The sequence below is a fragment of the Strongylocentrotus purpuratus genome, unplaced genomic scaffold (genome assembly GCF_000002235.5).
Source record: "Strongylocentrotus purpuratus isolate Spur 01 unplaced genomic scaffold, Spur_5.0 spur5_scaffold_17, whole genome shotgun sequence".
NCBI lineage: Eukaryota > Metazoa > Echinodermata > Echinoidea > Camarodonta > Strongylocentrotidae > Strongylocentrotus > Strongylocentrotus purpuratus.
Genome location: NW_022145602.1, coordinates 21,515,997 through 21,533,385, shown reverse-complemented (window position 1 = coordinate 21,533,385; position 17,389 = coordinate 21,515,997). Strand labels below are relative to the sequence as shown.

At 39.8% G+C, this 17,389-nt stretch overlaps 1 protein-coding gene across 1 annotated transcript; it reads right to left on the bottom strand.

Annotated features, from left to right (window-relative positions):
* Positions 1-284: 284 nt before the first annotated feature.
* On the bottom strand, positions 285-1,217 carry LOC115925109. Its single transcript, XM_030988305.1, has one exon. It carries the CDS (start codon positions 1,215-1,217, stop codon positions 285-287), a length of 933 nt encoding a protein of 310 aa, XP_030844165.1.
* Between the last annotated feature and the right edge of the window lie 16,172 nt (positions 1,218-17,389).

Sequence of the window (17,389 nt, the reverse complement as noted above, 5' to 3'; positions counted from 1 at the left end):
TTAAGGATATGGAATCCCGCGGCACATTACTCACAAGAGTTCTAACAAGCCAAGCTTATACAGAGCCTATAATAAGTAATGTCGTACATGTACCACCCACCCGATCGATCAAAAACTCATAACTCATAACTGAAAAAAAGGGGGAAAAAAAAACACACGAAATGGTAACCATCTAAAATTTCATAGTTGTGATAAATATCTATAAAGATTTATCAAGCACCAAAAATAAATAATATCATGTTCAAGAAAAGGATATATACACTTTGTATTCTTCTTTCGTGTCCTCAAATGCTCTGCCAGGCCTTGGCACACTGGAGAGCCTTCTCATTTGCTGCCACCAGGTCTTCCAGGCAGCATTGGTCGTTTAGGAGTGGACATCTTAATAGGTGTGACATGGATTGCACGGATGTTCCACACTCGCAGTTGGTGTCTGTGTCGTCAGTATATCCCCATTTATTCATGTTGTATTTACATCGCCCCACACCTGTGCGAAGCCTATTGAGGGACTTCCACGTCTTCCAATCACATCTATGGCCAGGGGGCAGCTGTTCCTTGGTCGGGATTGGTAGCTTTTCATGGTGGTGGTTTTCAGAACGTTTCTCTTCCCACAAGATCACTCTGGTTGAATGAGGAGGTTGAGACAGTGGCTGGACTGTATGAAGGAAGCTTTTCCTTGACTTCAGGCGGGTAGGGGCCGGTTGATGCGAGTAAAGGGGATGGCGGGTGTCCTCAACTTGTCTGCTGCATTCAGTCCTACTTGCAACTGTTCTGCGGACATCGGATGGAGCAATGCCGGCCAGGGAGTGCAAGCTGTCCACATTCGTGGGCTTGAGGCAGCCAGTGATGCATCTGCAGCTGTCGTTGAGTGCTGCATCAACTTTCTTTGTATGGGATGATCTTCCCCATACAGGGCAGGCATATTCTGCTGCAGAGTAACACAACGCAAGAGCAGTTGACCTCAGCGTGGAGGAATTGGCACCCCAAGTTGAGTTTGCCAGTTTTCGTAGTAGGTTGTTCCTTGTCCCAACTTTACCCTTCACCTTTTGAACATGCTGTTTGTATGAAAGGGTTCGGTCAAGAGTGATTCCAAGGTAGACAGGGTGGTCGCAGTGTTTCAATGAGACATCGTTCCATTTCAGGGACAGCTTCCTCCCAGCATTGTAGTTGCGGAGATGGAACAAGCTAACCTGGGTCTTGGCAGGGTTAGCTTGTTCCATCTCCGCAACTACAAAATACGTCGAAATTAATTGTAATGAATATAAGGTTATACAGAGTGAAATGTGAGGAACATATTAAAAAGCTTAGCTTGTAGATTATAGGTTCCCATAGATAAAACTAATATTTGGTTGAAGTAGTTGTAATGGTAGAGGACGTAACAGTAATAATAGGTGGGCAAGAAGCCTTAACATAAGATGATTATACAACGTGAAACAAGCAAAAATAGCAAAAATAGCAAATACAGCAAGCAAATTAATTTGTTACCAAAGAAATGAGACAATAGTCACTTTAAAATATTGAGGTCATTAAACGAGGTCATTGAACGAGGTCACCCGAGCGAGGCAGTAGACATGAACAATCATGTTACAGTAGTGTATACAATAATGTAGACCGTAACCCAGACACAATCCTGTTTCCAAAATGCATTCGAACCCACGCACGTCTGTTCCCAGAGAGCCCCAAGGCACGCAAACGCATTTTTATTCATTTATTTTATTTATTTCTAATATTTTGACAGGGTAGCCCATTCACCAACAAGTAGTGGTCTTCCAAGGGGCCCTGAATGAACATATTTACATCGTTTATAACATTTATACAGAACAGTTACAAAAATAATACTCGTTTGCAAAATAAATATAATCATTAACCTAGTAAACAGTAATGTCAATAGGAAAATATTAATTAAGTCGCAATTATGTGAATAAGTCATGTAAATATTACAGAACATGCACGTAGTGTATGTACGGCTGAGCCATTCACAAATTACAACTTTGTTTAAACAATCTCTTAAATGAATTGACAGAGGAAGCCGTTCTCAATGAATTATCTAGCTTATTCCATTCAAATATGGAAGAAACAATTGGGCTACACTTATAACAATCAGTGTGAATTCTAGGCACACGTAAACATCCACTGTCTATTTGCCTTGTATGATGCTCATGTACATCATTAGGATTGATTAAGCCTACCTGAAGGTAAGAAGGTGCTAAGTTATGAACGCATTTATATATCATCATAACGCGACTTAACTCAAACCGCTTGTCTAGTGTCATCCATTTAAGACTTGTGAACAAATCAGCCGACGGTGTGTCATATGTCTTGTTCAATATTATTCTTGCGGCCCTCTTTTGAATTTTTTGCAGCTTAGTTGTATGAGAATGAAATCGGTTCGACCATACAACAGAGCAGTAATCTAATCGTGGCAACACTAGACTGTTATAAAGTAACTTTAAGGATTTTTGAGGCAAAAAACTTTTTGGTCTCTTTATCATGCTAATGTTTTTCTGGGTAAGTTTACTTACGTTTTCGATTTGTTTAGACCATTTCAATTCTTCATCTATCAAAAGTCCTAAGCATTTGGTGAATTGCCGTTTAATGAAATGGTAAAAGATTCAATTTTCTTGAGATTAGCAGGAGAGCCTATTAACATGACACAAGTTTTTTCAGTGTTAAGAACAAGACGATTTTCCTTAATCCATGCCATGACTCTGTTTAACGCAACAGTTAATTTTTCTTCCACAACAGTTGCATCATTTGCACTGACGGTAAGTGTCGTATCGTCAGCATACATATCTATGATACCTTCAGGAGTACATTCAGGTAAACTATTAACATAAATTGAAAATAAAAGGGGACCAAGAATTGAACCTTGTGGCACACCTAATTTGATGGTTGATGGATGCGACTTGGCTCCTTTGAATTGGGTCACTTGTTGTCGATCCCCTAAATATGATTTGAACCAATAAATAGTCCTATTACTACAACCTATACAAGCTAGTTTATGTAGAAGTAGCTCATGGTCAACAGTATCAAAAGCCTTACGAAGATCTATGAAGGCAACTCCAGAAATTTCTTTGTCATCAATATTCAACGACCATTGATTTACAAGTTTTGCAAGGGCAGTAGCTGTTGAATGTTTAGGTCTAAATCCAGACTGATTAGGGTGTAATAATTGATTCACGTCCAAGAATTCACTGAGTTGTTGGTGGACGGCCCTTTCTATAATTTTACTCACGATAGGTAATATTGAAATGGGGCGGTAATTATTCAAAGAAGAAATATCTCCAGATTTGAATATTGGTACTACCCTAGCCTTTTTCCATTCATGTGGAAAAACTCCTGTAGACAGGGATTTGTTAATGATATCACAAAGAGACTCTGCGATAACATTCTTCGTCATCTTTAAAAGTTTACAGCTGATGTGATCTTCACCAGTTGCTTTATCTATACTCAGATTATCAATCTGTTTCAATACAAAATCCTCAGTAATCAAATTCAAATTAAATTGCGAATGAGTTGGACCAATGTTATTGTCCTCGTCTACTCTCAGTTGAGACTTATTCCTTCGCAGGTCCTTTGTAATCTTAGTAGCATTAGAAATGAAAAAGTCATTAAAAGCTTCAGCAATATTTGCATTGTCTGACACATTAGCACCATCAACATTTATGCTATTGGGAGATATAGGTAATGACTTAGGCACCAGGTTTCTCAAACATCTCCACATTTGCTTACTATTGTTATGATTTTGCGAGATCTGGTCTGCATTATATTCTCTTTTTCTTTTCCTCATGAGATGAATAACTGTATTCTTTAGATATTTGTAGGTGTCCCAAAGATCATCACTTTTGTTAGCTTTAGCAGCTTTGAGAACTTTATCACGTTCCGTCATAAGCTTAACAATCTCGTCAGATATCCATGGACATGCCTTTTTTCTTATCCGCTTTTTACATACTGGTATGTGCTTGTTGATTATATTATTGAATAGAGTCAACCACATATCCCACGCAACATCAACATTATCTATATCTTTTATGACCTGCCAAGGAGTACTTCTCAATTCATTGTAAAATTTCTCCTCGTCAAGATTTTTAAACGAGCGAAATTCTGCGTATTCAGATTTGTTATGGATCTTTGCACTAAAATCGCGAACCGTATACACCAAATAATGATCACTTATGCTAGTTTCAAATATTCCCCATTCATTGTAAAGTTCCTTGTCTGATACAAATATCAAATCAATTAAAGTAGAAGAGGTATTTGTAACTCTTGTGGCAGTATCAATTAGCTGACTTAGCCCGTACATATTGGTATAAAACATTAACTTTTCAGCATTCAGATCAAGTTGGTGTGGCATACAATCACAATTGAAATCACCTAAAATAATACAGCTCATATCTTCCGAGAGAGCAGAGTCCAAATTTTCGTCTAATTCTTCAAAGAAATCAACGTGAGAATTTGGAGGTCTGTAAAACTCTCCAACCAGGATGGGAGACTTATTTGGATAATGCAATTCAAACCAAAGGCATTCTAAAGTAGATGAAATCAAATCATCCCTTCTTTTATAATTGAACCTCTTGGATACATATACAGCCACACCACCACCATGTCTCGTACGGTCTCTACGTAATAAAATATAATCATCTATATACAATTCAGAATCATCAATCATGGAGTCGCAAAATGTTTCATTTAAACCAATAACATCAAATGATGCATTTCTCAGAAGTAATCTAAGTTCGTCAATCTTAGCAACTAAGCTATGAATATTCAAATGGGCAAATGTTAAGCCCCTGTTTCTAAACGGAGGAACTGAACCACCTTCCAACTGTTTAATGTTACTCTTATTCAGTTCATGAGATTGATCCTGAAGATTATGATGTAGTATGCCAGTATCAGAGACAGAGTTTAACAGCATGTTGCCATGACAAGACGTAGATGCTCGTCCCACCCCTGTTGAGCTTTTGTCAGTGGAAACATTGGAAGAGCAGGTGCAGACTTTAGCCTTCCTCTCGGAGCAATCATCTCGAAATCCTGCGTTGAAGATCCAACAACTTCAGCGTAGGACGTTTGCTGAGTAGGTGTAGGTGGCCCTTGAGGTCGCTCAATAAAGTGGCGTAGATTAGAGGCAAGAACAGCTTGTCCTGCCTTATTGATGTGGACCCCATCTCTGCCGAGGTGCCTGTCACCTATGTTTTCGTTGTCAACGAAACCCCATCTCCTTTCACGGGCAGCTCTTCTCAATCGCCCATTAACCCCATCGACACTGCGCCTCTGGTGAACCGATTCCCATCTGCGGTGTACAACACCAGACAAGCATACATCACAGCCTTTTGCTGCAATCACGTCTGCTAATGCTATGATGTCATCGGCGTTGGATGTAATACCATTACCTTTCGACAAGTCATTTGACCCAACATGTAGAATGACGTCTCCTTTCGCCTTTACACCCTCAGTAGCCTTCTTAGAGGAGATATCAGCCACCGTTGCCCCTGGGTTCGGATGGCAGACTACTCGATGTTTTCGGCTCAGGAGTCGGCCCTCGATGTGCTTAATCATCGAGTCGCCTTCGATGACAACATCAGGTAGCTTAGACAAGCGGCGTTGGCGATGCCCTTGTCGGAACTCATTGGTTTGGTCGCTCGTCGACATCGAAGTCGAAGGCTTTGCGTCAGTGCCTTTGAAAACAGCAGCAGGTACCTCCAACAAGCGGCGCTGGCGATGCCCATCTCGGTACTCTTTCATCTGGTCGCTCGTCGACATCGGAGTAGGAGGCTCGACGTCTGTGCCTTCGAGGACAGATTCATGTAGCTCAGACAAGCGGCGCTGGCGATGCCCATCTCGGTACTCTTTCATCTGGTCACTAATCGACATCGAAGTAGCAGGCTCAGCGTCAGTGACATGATTATCCGCAAGGACATCGAACCTATTCTTCGTCGGGACGGTATAAACATTTCCTGGTCGATTATCATACCTCGCGGGATTAACGCTTGAGATAGTTCCCACTATCTCATTGAGATCTATTTTCTCCTTTACCAGATCAGCACTATCGAACTTAGCTTCAAGATGGATTAGCCTGTCGGCTAGTTCATGAACTGACGACAAAACTAGATTGAATAGGTCATAGAGATCAGCTTGCTCAGTATTCGTCTCCTGATTTCTTTTGTCATTACTCGCTTCATGGATATTGTCATTGATTGCACTTTGCAGCCTATTTACCAAAGTTTCTTTTACACCATTTTTATTTAGACCACGTTTCTGCAGTTCAGCTTTGAGTTCCTTCACACGGAGACTTCTTACGTTAACGATGGTCATTGTGACGTCATTTAATATAATTGTTCACCTGTTTGCTGAAAAGTACTGCGTTAATATCAGTGCGTAATAAATACTGAGATAACTCACTAGAGCACACTTGCGTTGTATCTTTGCGCTTACTTGCGCTGTATCCAAGATGAATTCTGCGTACAGTGTTTATATTGCGCTTAATGTTCAAAAATCAAGAAAATAAATATTTAAAAATTGACCAAAATAACAGTATAAAATGGCCGAAATCGTTAAAAGTCTAAAAATTTGTGAAAAATGAATTACACAAATCTCACCACTGTCCTTTCGTCGTCAGTTTGGTATAAAAAGTTTCTTTGAGTCCATTATTTGGCTGCAGAAAAGTGCAATTTTCAGGAGCTCGCGAAAAACACGTCCATCTCTCTTGAAAGCAATCACATATTCACCCGCGCCACGCCCCATGCCTCCCCTGCAGTATCACCTGTATGAACCAGTTTACAGCAGCAGCCGTTGCCAGGCCGGACAAGTCACATGGGTTGTCCGACCTAGCAATATGGACTTTTATATTTGCACGTCGACAGCTTTGACTGTAACGTGTGACGTCATTTTAAGGCAATGCGCATGCGTCACGTCGTCTCAGTCGGTGATCGAGAATGCGTCAACCTTGATTTTCCTAAATCTAGTACGGTACTAGTATATGCCGCTTGTGCATAAAATATTCAGGTAGACAAAGGAACATCCCTTCCCTGTTATTATGTAAAAATGTGTAGAACAGATGTCACATGCATAATTACCTGTTCTACACATTTTTAAATAATAGCAGTGAAGGGATGTTCTACCACAGCAATAGGCCAGTTTCGTAATGTAACCAAATTTAATGCATACGTCTTTGTGAAGTGCCTCAATACAAATTATTTCATTCACCTGATAAGAATAATAGTATTTCATTAGTCATAATGCAACTGCATATATTAAGTGTTGCTAGGTGGGTCAAGCCATAACGTTTGTCCAACCTGGCAACAACTAATGTATGCAGTTCGGATTCTGTCTATTGAAATACTATTATTCTTATCAGGCAAATAAAATAATTTGTATTAAGGCACTTTACAAAGACTTATGCATTAAATTTGGTTACATTACGAAAGTGGCCTATTGTTGAGGATAAAATGAGGAACTGTATATTTTGTCCTCTTTCTTTGTTCGTCACTTCCTGCATGCATGTATATCGTCGATCTGAAAGATTTCTAATTGTAGTCAACATGGCAGTTGAGTAGGTTGACACGCGTGATCAGTGGGCGTTCGTCGTGTTCTTGTCCGCTCAATGTAAAAGTCCCTACTGACCGATTCATGCCGACGACCCCAGCAAGAAAAACGAGGACGCGGCACATCTAGGCAAGCACGTTTGCATGCCCGAGGGCTCCCGAGAACAGGCGCGCATGCATAAGAACATAAGTATAGGAGAAGGCCGGAATGTACAATGTATAGAATATCATAATAATTGAAGTTCAAAGTCAAAGTTGGTCATATGAATTTAAAAAGAACTGTTTAAGCTTACGCTTGAAGCAATTTAACGACGGGGATTTTTTTATCTTCTTGTTAAGCGCGTTCCAAAATGTTGGTCCTGAATGAATTATTGTTTTGAGTGCAAATACAGTGCGGACGCGGAAAAGGTGAAAATGATCAATTTGTCTAGTGGGATATGGGTGGACGGCATGATTTTTTATGAACATGGGAGTAAAGACATTGGGTAAATCACCTTTGTTTAGCTGGTACATGAAGATGCCAAGACAGTAATAATATAAATCAGATATTTTGAGTATGTTGTCAGTACGAAAATATCCATCAGTATGCGAGCGAAAATCAGCAAAGTTAATTGTTCGTATTGATCTTTTTTGAATAATGAAAAATTTATTAATATTTACTTTCGAGCAGTTCCCCATGCTAATATACCATAATTTAGATAGGGTGATAATAATGTAGCATATAAGGTGTGTAATACATGAGATGGAAAATAACATTTCATTTTATATATAATACCTGTATTTCTTGACAGAATTTTACACAAATAATGTACATTCCATGATAATTTACTGTCAATGTATAGGCCGAGAAATTTTGTTGAATTTGTCTGGGCCAAACTAAGTCCATTTATTTGAATCTGCCCTGGAAGAGTATTTAATGTGTTGCTAAAAAGCATAAAATTAGTCTTATTCAAATTGAGAGACAGTTTGTTAGCCTGTATCTATTCAAATACAAAATTTAGTTCATAATTCAAAATATCAAGAAGCATGTTTGGGTTTTTGTGAGAAAGAAATATATTTGAGTCGTCTGCGAAGAGGAGAAACGAGAGAAATGTTGATGAGTGTTGGAAATCATTGATATAAAGAATAAAGAGGAGTGGGCCAAGGAGGGAGCCTTGTGGTACCCCGCAAGATATTAATTCTGAGTTTGAGTTTTGGTTATTAATGGACACAAATTGGGTTCTACCAGTAAGGTAGCTTCGGAACCACTCCAAGGCCTTCCCACGGATCCCATAATGGGATAATTTGTAAAGTAGAATCTCGTGGTTAATTGTGTCGAAGGCCTTGGAGAAGTCCAGAAAAATACCAACAGTATGAGACATATTATCGATGGCTTTTGCTACTTTATCAATTAATAATATTACCGCGTGCGTAGTTGAATGTTTTTGGCGAATACCGAATTGAGAATTTACCAGGATGTTGCAGGTGTTTAAAAATCGGATGGTGCGAGAATATATTAACTTTTCGAGTAATTTGGAAAATGAGGTCAGTAAGGATATTGGGCGGTAATTGCCTACATCATCGGCATTACTCTTTTTATGGACTGGAATTACCTTAGCAATTTTCATTTGACTTGGTACTATTCCATCTACTAAGGACAAATTAAATACAAATGTCAATGGAGAGATTATTTCATGGATAATAGTTTTGAGGAGAAAATTTGAGATACCATCACAGCCAGAGCTTTTCTTTACATTTAAGTTATTCACGATATCAATAATCTCAGTTTCATGTATGGGTACAAGAAATATTGATTGAAGATTTGGGTTTCCTAGGAACGAGTGAAAATAATTATTCGTGATAGGGATTTTACTGGCAAGATCCGGTCCTATATTTACAAAAAATGAGTTGAATGCCTTTACTATGCCGAGAAGGTCTTTTATGTCGTTTCCGTTGGAGACGATCTTACTGAATTCTATTTTTTTCTTTTCACCATTCCTGAGAACATTATTGATAATTTTCCAGGTTGACTTTATGTCTTTTTTATGAGTGGTGAATTGGGTTGAATAGTAATTCTTTTTTTGCCCTACGTATTACAGATGTCAGGGAATTACGATAGGAAGAATATTTTAGCTTAGATGTATCTGTTCTTTTAGATTTGTATTTGTAAAAAAGACTATTTTTCCGGTTAATGGATCTGAGTAAACACTTGGAGATCCAGGGGGATCTAGGTACCTTTTTATAACTCGAATTGGAAGGTGTTTTCACTGGAATATAGATATCCCATAAAGTCATAATTATATCAACTAGTTTGTTAAAAGCATCATTAGCATCATTAATGTCAAGAACCACAGACCAGTCAGTGAGTATAAGACTTGCTCTGAGTCTAGCTGTATTCTCTTCTGACATATGACGTGAACCCACTTTGATATTCTGAATATTAGGCTTGAATGTGTTAGAAATATGGGGGGTACATGTAAACACTGGGAAATGATCTAATATGTCAGAAACTATAATGCCTTGATCCATACAGTGGGAAATATTGGAGAACACATTATCAATAAGGGTTGATACGGTGTCAGAAATTCGTGTTGGTTTCGTTATACTTGGAAAAAGAGATTTTGAAGTCATGATATCCAAGAAATCTCGACAGTGTGGTTTGTCATTATAATTAAATAGGTTAAGATTAAAATCGCCCATTATCATACAATGTTTGTCATTAAAGGACGGTGAGTTTAACATAGATTGTAATGTTTCAATAAAATCAGTATAATTTGAGTTAGGTGGCTTGTAGATTTGACCGACAATTATGTTTCTTCCCTGTGGGACATTGATTTCAATAAAAATGCTTTCGATTGCGTCAGTCATAAAATTTAGATCTGCTCTTAGAGCAAAATCCAAGTCATTTTGGATATAGAAGGCTACACCGCCACCAGGTCTACTTTCCCTGTTGTTGGGAACAAACGAATAGCCATCCAAAGTAAGAAGCAGAGAGGGCGTTTCACATAAACCTAAGACTGAAAATTCAACATTGAGTGCACTTAGAGATATTTGGAATGCATCACAATTCTTAGAGAGACTTCGTACGTTGTGATGTAAGACTGAAAAGTTATTAGTTAGCTTAAAGAATTCACGCTTTTTTAAATCATGAGGTAAAAGATAATCAGATGAACTGTTATGCAAAGATGTATCATTTTCATCATGACCCAGTTCCAAATGAGGCATTTGTAAATTTAAACGATTAATTTCTTCTAGATCAAAGTAAGCCGCGTTACTCTGGGGTGGTGTGGAATCATCAGAGTGGCTATAAGGAGTAAAAAAAGTCATGAAGCTCATCGTTAGTTAGCAATTGTAAAGGAAAGTTAGACATCATATACTGGTAATAATTGGTGAGTTGAAAGTCAGCAAGACAACGCAGCTGAATGCGTTGGTCGATGACCGAATTAATTGGATCAATCGATGTCTATTGATATAGGTGTGGTTTACGTAATTGTTGGGTACGAGAAAAGCAAAGAAACTGCCTCGCCAGGGCGACCTCGGTGACATTAATATTGAATTATACTGAGTTTGTTTACACGATAATATACAAAGCACATGCGAACATAAGGGCAGGTGACACATATAGATAGGTAATGAGTATAACATCGGTAACATTTTATGCATTAATGAAACTTGCATTACAAAATGAGAGATAATGAAACTTGTTATGAGCATTGGAAATAAATAAAACATTTTAAGTACGAAAACAAAATAGCTAGTACATCGTACAGGCATCTTAACATATGCAATAGGAACGGCTGACAAAGTCTCGCAGCGGTCGCCCTCGAGCTCGAAAGTCCACCACCTGTGCCACGCCACGTCACCACTCCCATCCCTTTACACAAACACGCATGTTTAAAATTTGTGCTGCTATGTAAGTCAGCCGTTAGGCATTTCCAACCCAACAAACCCAGATAATGCAAAGTGAACAGTGACCGGCCAGGCGAATGACCTGCAAGCCCCAAGGCCGTTCGCGACAAACACATAATAATCAGCATGGAGCTAAAAATGGCGTCTTACACGTTGATAATAAAGAGGGAGATCTCTTTTAACATAGCTTCCATGATTGTATAGTAAGCTTGGTTGAACAAAATAATGCACATGGAATTTTAAGGATTAATAGATGATTTTAAAGTATCGAAAAAACACATTATATTTTACTGAGGTGGTGGTCTAGAAGGAGACCAGGCTCTGCTTGGAATTGCAAGTTTCGTGGTTTTCTTATGGTAGTAAAACACAAGAAGATTGTATATTCTATAATTCCCTGGTTTATGTTCTCTAGTTAACGAAAGAAAGAAAGAAAAGAAAACGATTTAATGCTAATGAGTGCTGGTCAGCAATAAAGAAACACGAGAGAGAGACTACCGTAGTACTCATGCTGTATTCAATTGGCAACTAGAGAAGAGAAATTTAACTTATTTTAAGACACATGCTGACTGGATGGTGCCAAATTCAAAGTGGAAAAAAAGGAACGTAATTTTTTTTTCTCTCTCTCTCACCCTTTCCTTTTGTATATAGATGAAATACAATTTTAGCAGGAGTTAGAATCATTAAAGGCAAATATATGCAAAAAGTAGCTTCCAGTTGACATGGTTATCCACCAACTAGGTGCAAGCATCATGGTTTTCTTGTGACAGTAAAACACAAGAAGATTGTATACTAATTCCCTGGTTTATTTTCTCAAGTTAGAAAAAACAAAACAAAACCGGTTAAATGCTAATGAATGCTGGTCAGCAATAAGGAAACACGAAAGAGAGAGAGAGAGAGAGAGATTGCAGTACTCATTCTGTATTTAGTTGGCAACTAGAGAAGATAAATTTGGCTTATTTTAAGAGCTAACTGGGTGGTGCCAAAATCAAAGTGGAAAAAGTAACATTACATTTGAACGTATAATCTCAAAGGAAAAATGAAGCACGCAACACAAAAGGAGTTGATGACGACTGTTCCTCCTAACCTTGCTCCCTCCCCCCCTCCAGCCCCTGATCCAGCACAAAGGAGAAATTAAGCTGGATGAATATGACGATATCCATACTTCGGAGGTTTTTTAAACGTACCCTTTTAAGATAAAGACCAGTTATGGTCATGCGATTGCATTGTGAAAGAAACGTTGTGGTATCGATCAGAAAAGGTTGATCATCTAGCATATAAGTATTGGTGTGTACTGCAAGGTTCTGGAATCATCAAAATGATAAGAAATTTGGTCCAGTCTTCGTAAAGTTACAAACACTGTACACATAAAGATGTATGGGAATACGCACACGTGCGCGACACGTGTGTTTATCTCTCACATACTAATAGATATACTAATTTACCAAACATATCAATTAGTAGGCGGCTTCCCGGCAAAATTTGTATCATCATGTATTAGTCAAAACATATTCTTTCACATGATTGGTAATAAGAGCTTCCATTTTATTTTTTGAAATTGGGGCGTTTCCAATACTGGTCTTTAACTTTAAAGCAATACTGAATTGGTGAACTATCTGCCCTCGCGTATTTTTTATTGCACAGCCCCATCTCATGGTTTACTTCCCAACAACGCATAACCCAATACCTAACTCCCCCTTCGCAGACAGGAAACTCAATAATGTGAGAACCGACAGCGTAACTAGGGAAGCAGCAAGTTAAAGGAACCTTACTGCTACAGCTGACCTGAGATGGCGCTAGAGGAAATTATAATACGTTAGTAGTGCTAGTAGTCACGTTACTGCCTTCATGTAATAATGGCGACCCTAGCTGTTACGACATTTGTCAACTAAAGCAACAATCTGAAGTCTATCATCACGATCTTATCGCCAGTACATATCTAGCCCTCTATCTTTAAAAGAGTTTCCTACACAGGACCTGGAAGCACGTGTTCTTTCATGGTAAGCCATCACGATGATGGCTGACACCTAGACCTGCGTACTCCAACTCAACGCTGAAGACCTTTCCCGCTCAAAGCGAGATCTGATTCCTTATATTCCAAAGGAAAATTGTGTTAAAATTATTTGCCACCAAGAAACACACTATGAGACAGAAGAACAGCTCACATCGAAGGCTTTGGTCTGATCTTCTTCATACCACACCAGAAGCATGGGATTGCATCCTACGTCAAACAAGGCATGAAAACATCCACCACTGGGCGATCTCCTGTGAACTCAGCTCTAAAATGGACCCCTTTTGAAGCTATGGGAACCCACTTTTGCAATGTGTATATTAAGCCACCACCTGTAGAAGTTGAAATTTATGCTCTTCCCAAAGATGCCCTTTGTCTGCAGAGATTTCAACACTCGCAACACTCACTGCCTGGGGATACCCTAACACCAACAAGAATGGAACGCTCAGTTTTGAATAGTTTTGACGAAGCTTGGTGGGACCGGATGGGGAGCTGATTTTGCCACCCTTCGCACCTCCACCCTAGCCCTTGCCTAGTATGCGTCACCTGCATTATGCCACAACACCCATGTACACAAGGTTGATGTTTTCCTATATGATGCTATGGGACTAATCAGCGGAACATTCACTGCAACACATGTCAGCAACCTGCCAATACTGTCTGGCATACCACCAGCTCAGCTCATAAGCACCCGTCCACCTTACCCACCTGGATAGCAAATCGCAGGTCAGACCAGTAGAATTTGTCTACTACCAACTTGAAGGAGTTCATCCCAAAGCCCTGTGCAAAAACAAGTTGCAGTGACCTCTTAAGAAAAGCCTGGGCCAACCTTAACCGTATCATATCTAGAGTGGGCCGTACACAATATTTCCTGCAAAAAAAGTGAGCTGATCTATCGCCAAACTGAGCCTGTGGAAAAGTCCAACAACAATCATAATAATATGCCATTTTTATAATAAATAGGCCTAATATTATATGATATATTTATATAATATGGACTGGCCTTGAGGGAGATACCTCATATATCAGACATCTGAGCAGTGGTTTTACAAAATCATATTACATTCGTTTGTATTCCTAAAAGAGCTAATTAGTGCGGTGGTGTGACCAAAGTTCGCGTACTAACACTAAAAGCGCTTATAACAGGAGAACGATACGTGATGCCTGAGTGGGACTGAGACAACGAAATCTTTGAGCACCGTCGACAACCCCAAAGGTCAAAATGCGACATAAATATGTGAATAAGCTAGCTTTTCACGCTTTTTATCAGCTTGCAACGAACACTCTACGTATAACGTATCACGTGTCACGTTCATGTTTTGCGCTGTTTCGTAAAATAGGTGACTATAATTTACGAAGGGTAGGGCCTACCATTCCTTGTTTTCCACGCCGGTAAAACACGAATGATTACGTCTACCAAAACGTGACGTGAGTGTTTAATCAATATTTTAAAAATTGCAAGCGCTTGTTACTAAGACTAGTCATGTCGTCACCGTAATATGTATAATTTGAGTATGTACGTACGTACGTACAGTATACGTATCGCTTGCGCCGAGCTAGCTGACAACGCGTGGCGAAGATATCGACGAGGACGAGGCCGGCACGGTTCGACGATGTGGCGATCGAGGCTAGCCAGCGCAGAAAAAAATGAAGAAGTGAAGAAAAAAAATCCGCACACACCACTCTTACATGCATGCCCCACTGAACTTTTCTCTAAGTAGGTGGTGGTGGTGGTGGGGGGGGGGGGGGGGGGGGGGGAGGGGGAGTGGGGTGATAGGTATTTATTATCAAGTAGAGCGTTGCGTAAATTGTAGTGGGGTCTAGGACCGAAGCCCCTGCGAGGGTTAAGGGGTGGAGCCCCCAAGAGCTCAGGGTATAGGCATTTAATTACCGTCAGATGAGCATATTTTGATACCTTATTTGTGACACTGGCAGGACACGAATTTGTGTGAGGTCCAGAGGGCAGAGCCCCTAGAAGCTCAAGGGTTTTGGGCAATAATTATGGTCAAATAAGCATACACCTTATTTGTGACACTGGCAGGTAAGGAATTGGCATGGGGTCAAGGGGTGGAACCCCCGGAAGCTAAGGGATTTTGGGCAATAAATTACGGTCAGATGAGCATATTTTGATACCTTAAGCATTAAATTACCGTCAGATTAACATCCAGGGGTCCGCCTTTATAGGGGCAGAGCCACCAGAGTTAGAGGGGTTTTAGGCATTTAATTATGGCCAGATGAGCATATTTTGATACTTAATAAATGACACAGTGGCACGTCACTTTTTGGTGAGGGGTCCAGGGGGCGGAGCCCCCAGGAGCTCAGAGGTTTTAGGCATTAAATTACCGTCATATGAGCATCCAGGTGCACACCTAAGGGTGGAATCCAGGGGGGGGGGGGCAGAGCTCCCGGAAGCTTAGGGGTTTTAGGCATTTAATCATGGTCAGATGAGCAAATTTTGACACCTTATTATTTGTGACAAAGGCAGGTCACTATTTTTTCTTTCTTTCTTTATGAATTTGCCATTTTCCGACAAACGCATAAAAAGTATGATTTACTAAACATTGAGGACAAATCTAGAAAACTTATGTCATTTCAGCAACATTTTTAAATCACCGGTATCGAATTATAAATAAAGCCCCCCCCCCCTCCCAAGCCCCCTCCTCCACTCCTCACCAGTACGACAGTTGGGGTCCCCCGATCTACACCTTGTTGGCGGGAAAAATCTTAACTGATCTCCCTACATTTCTTCTTTTTCTTTTTTTCTTCCCTTTCTCTCCTCTTTTTCTTTCCTTTTCCTTCCTTCTCTCTATTTCAGGTTTGCAAGGGAGAGGCAAGAGCCTTTCGGCCCCCGATCCACACGTTGTTGGCGGGAGACTTGCAACTGATACCCCCTATTTTCTTTTCTTCTTCTTTTTGTTTCCTTCCCTTTATCTCCTCTTTTCCCTTTTTCTGTCCCTTTCCTTCCTTCTCTCTTATTTTTAGATAGGGAAGGGGGGGGGGGGGAGGTAACAGCTGGGAGGCAATTAAGGCCCTTTCGGCCCCCGATCTTCTTCTTTTCCCCCTTTTTCTTTTCTTCTTCCTCTTCTTTCTTTCCCTTTCTCTCCTCTTTCTCTTTTTTCCTCCTCTCTCTATCTCTCTCTCTTTTTTGCAGGGGGGGGGGGGGGCAAGGCCCGCTCGGCCCCCCTGGATACGCGCCTGCTAGCCTCGATCGCCACGTCGATCATTTCACGGTACAAGATACTTTATTTTATATGTTTACATTTTATTGTACATTATATATTTTTTTACATTTTATTTTAGTACGAGATGTCAGGGGCGGCGCCAGGTTATTTTGTTAGGGGCGAATGGGTTAACCACGCAGGGGGTGTCTAAAGATTTTTTTGAAATTGATGCATGAATGGCTCGATTTGGTGCATTATTTTAACTTAAGTTCAACTTAACCCTAATAAGGCCGAGGGGGGGGGGGGGCATTATGGCATTATGGCCCCCCCCCCCCCTCTCCACAATTTTCCCGATTACTCGGAAACGCATATGGATGGTGCCCCGTCGCTCGCTGACTTTTTTCTTTCGAGTCTTGCGCAACTTTTAAAAGATTTTTTTTGAAAATCGGACCTACGGTTACAAGGTCACATGACCTTTTTTCTTTGCATGTCAGCCCGAAAATCGCTCATTTTCGTGATTTGTGTACAAAACATATGGAAAAGTCATTTTTCCTAAAAACAGATCAAACATGGGTTATTGGATCTTGTTTAAAGTTTAGGTGGTTGTTTTGGGAATCAAAAAAGTTGAATTGTAGTAAGAAATGAAATAAAACAACAAAAACAATGAAATACATAAGTTAAAAAAACAATGAAATACATAAGTTAAAAAAACATTGAAATACATAAGAAATTATCAAAACAAGGGATAACATAAGGAATAAGCTGGCTCTTCCAAATTTTTGTGTCGTATTATT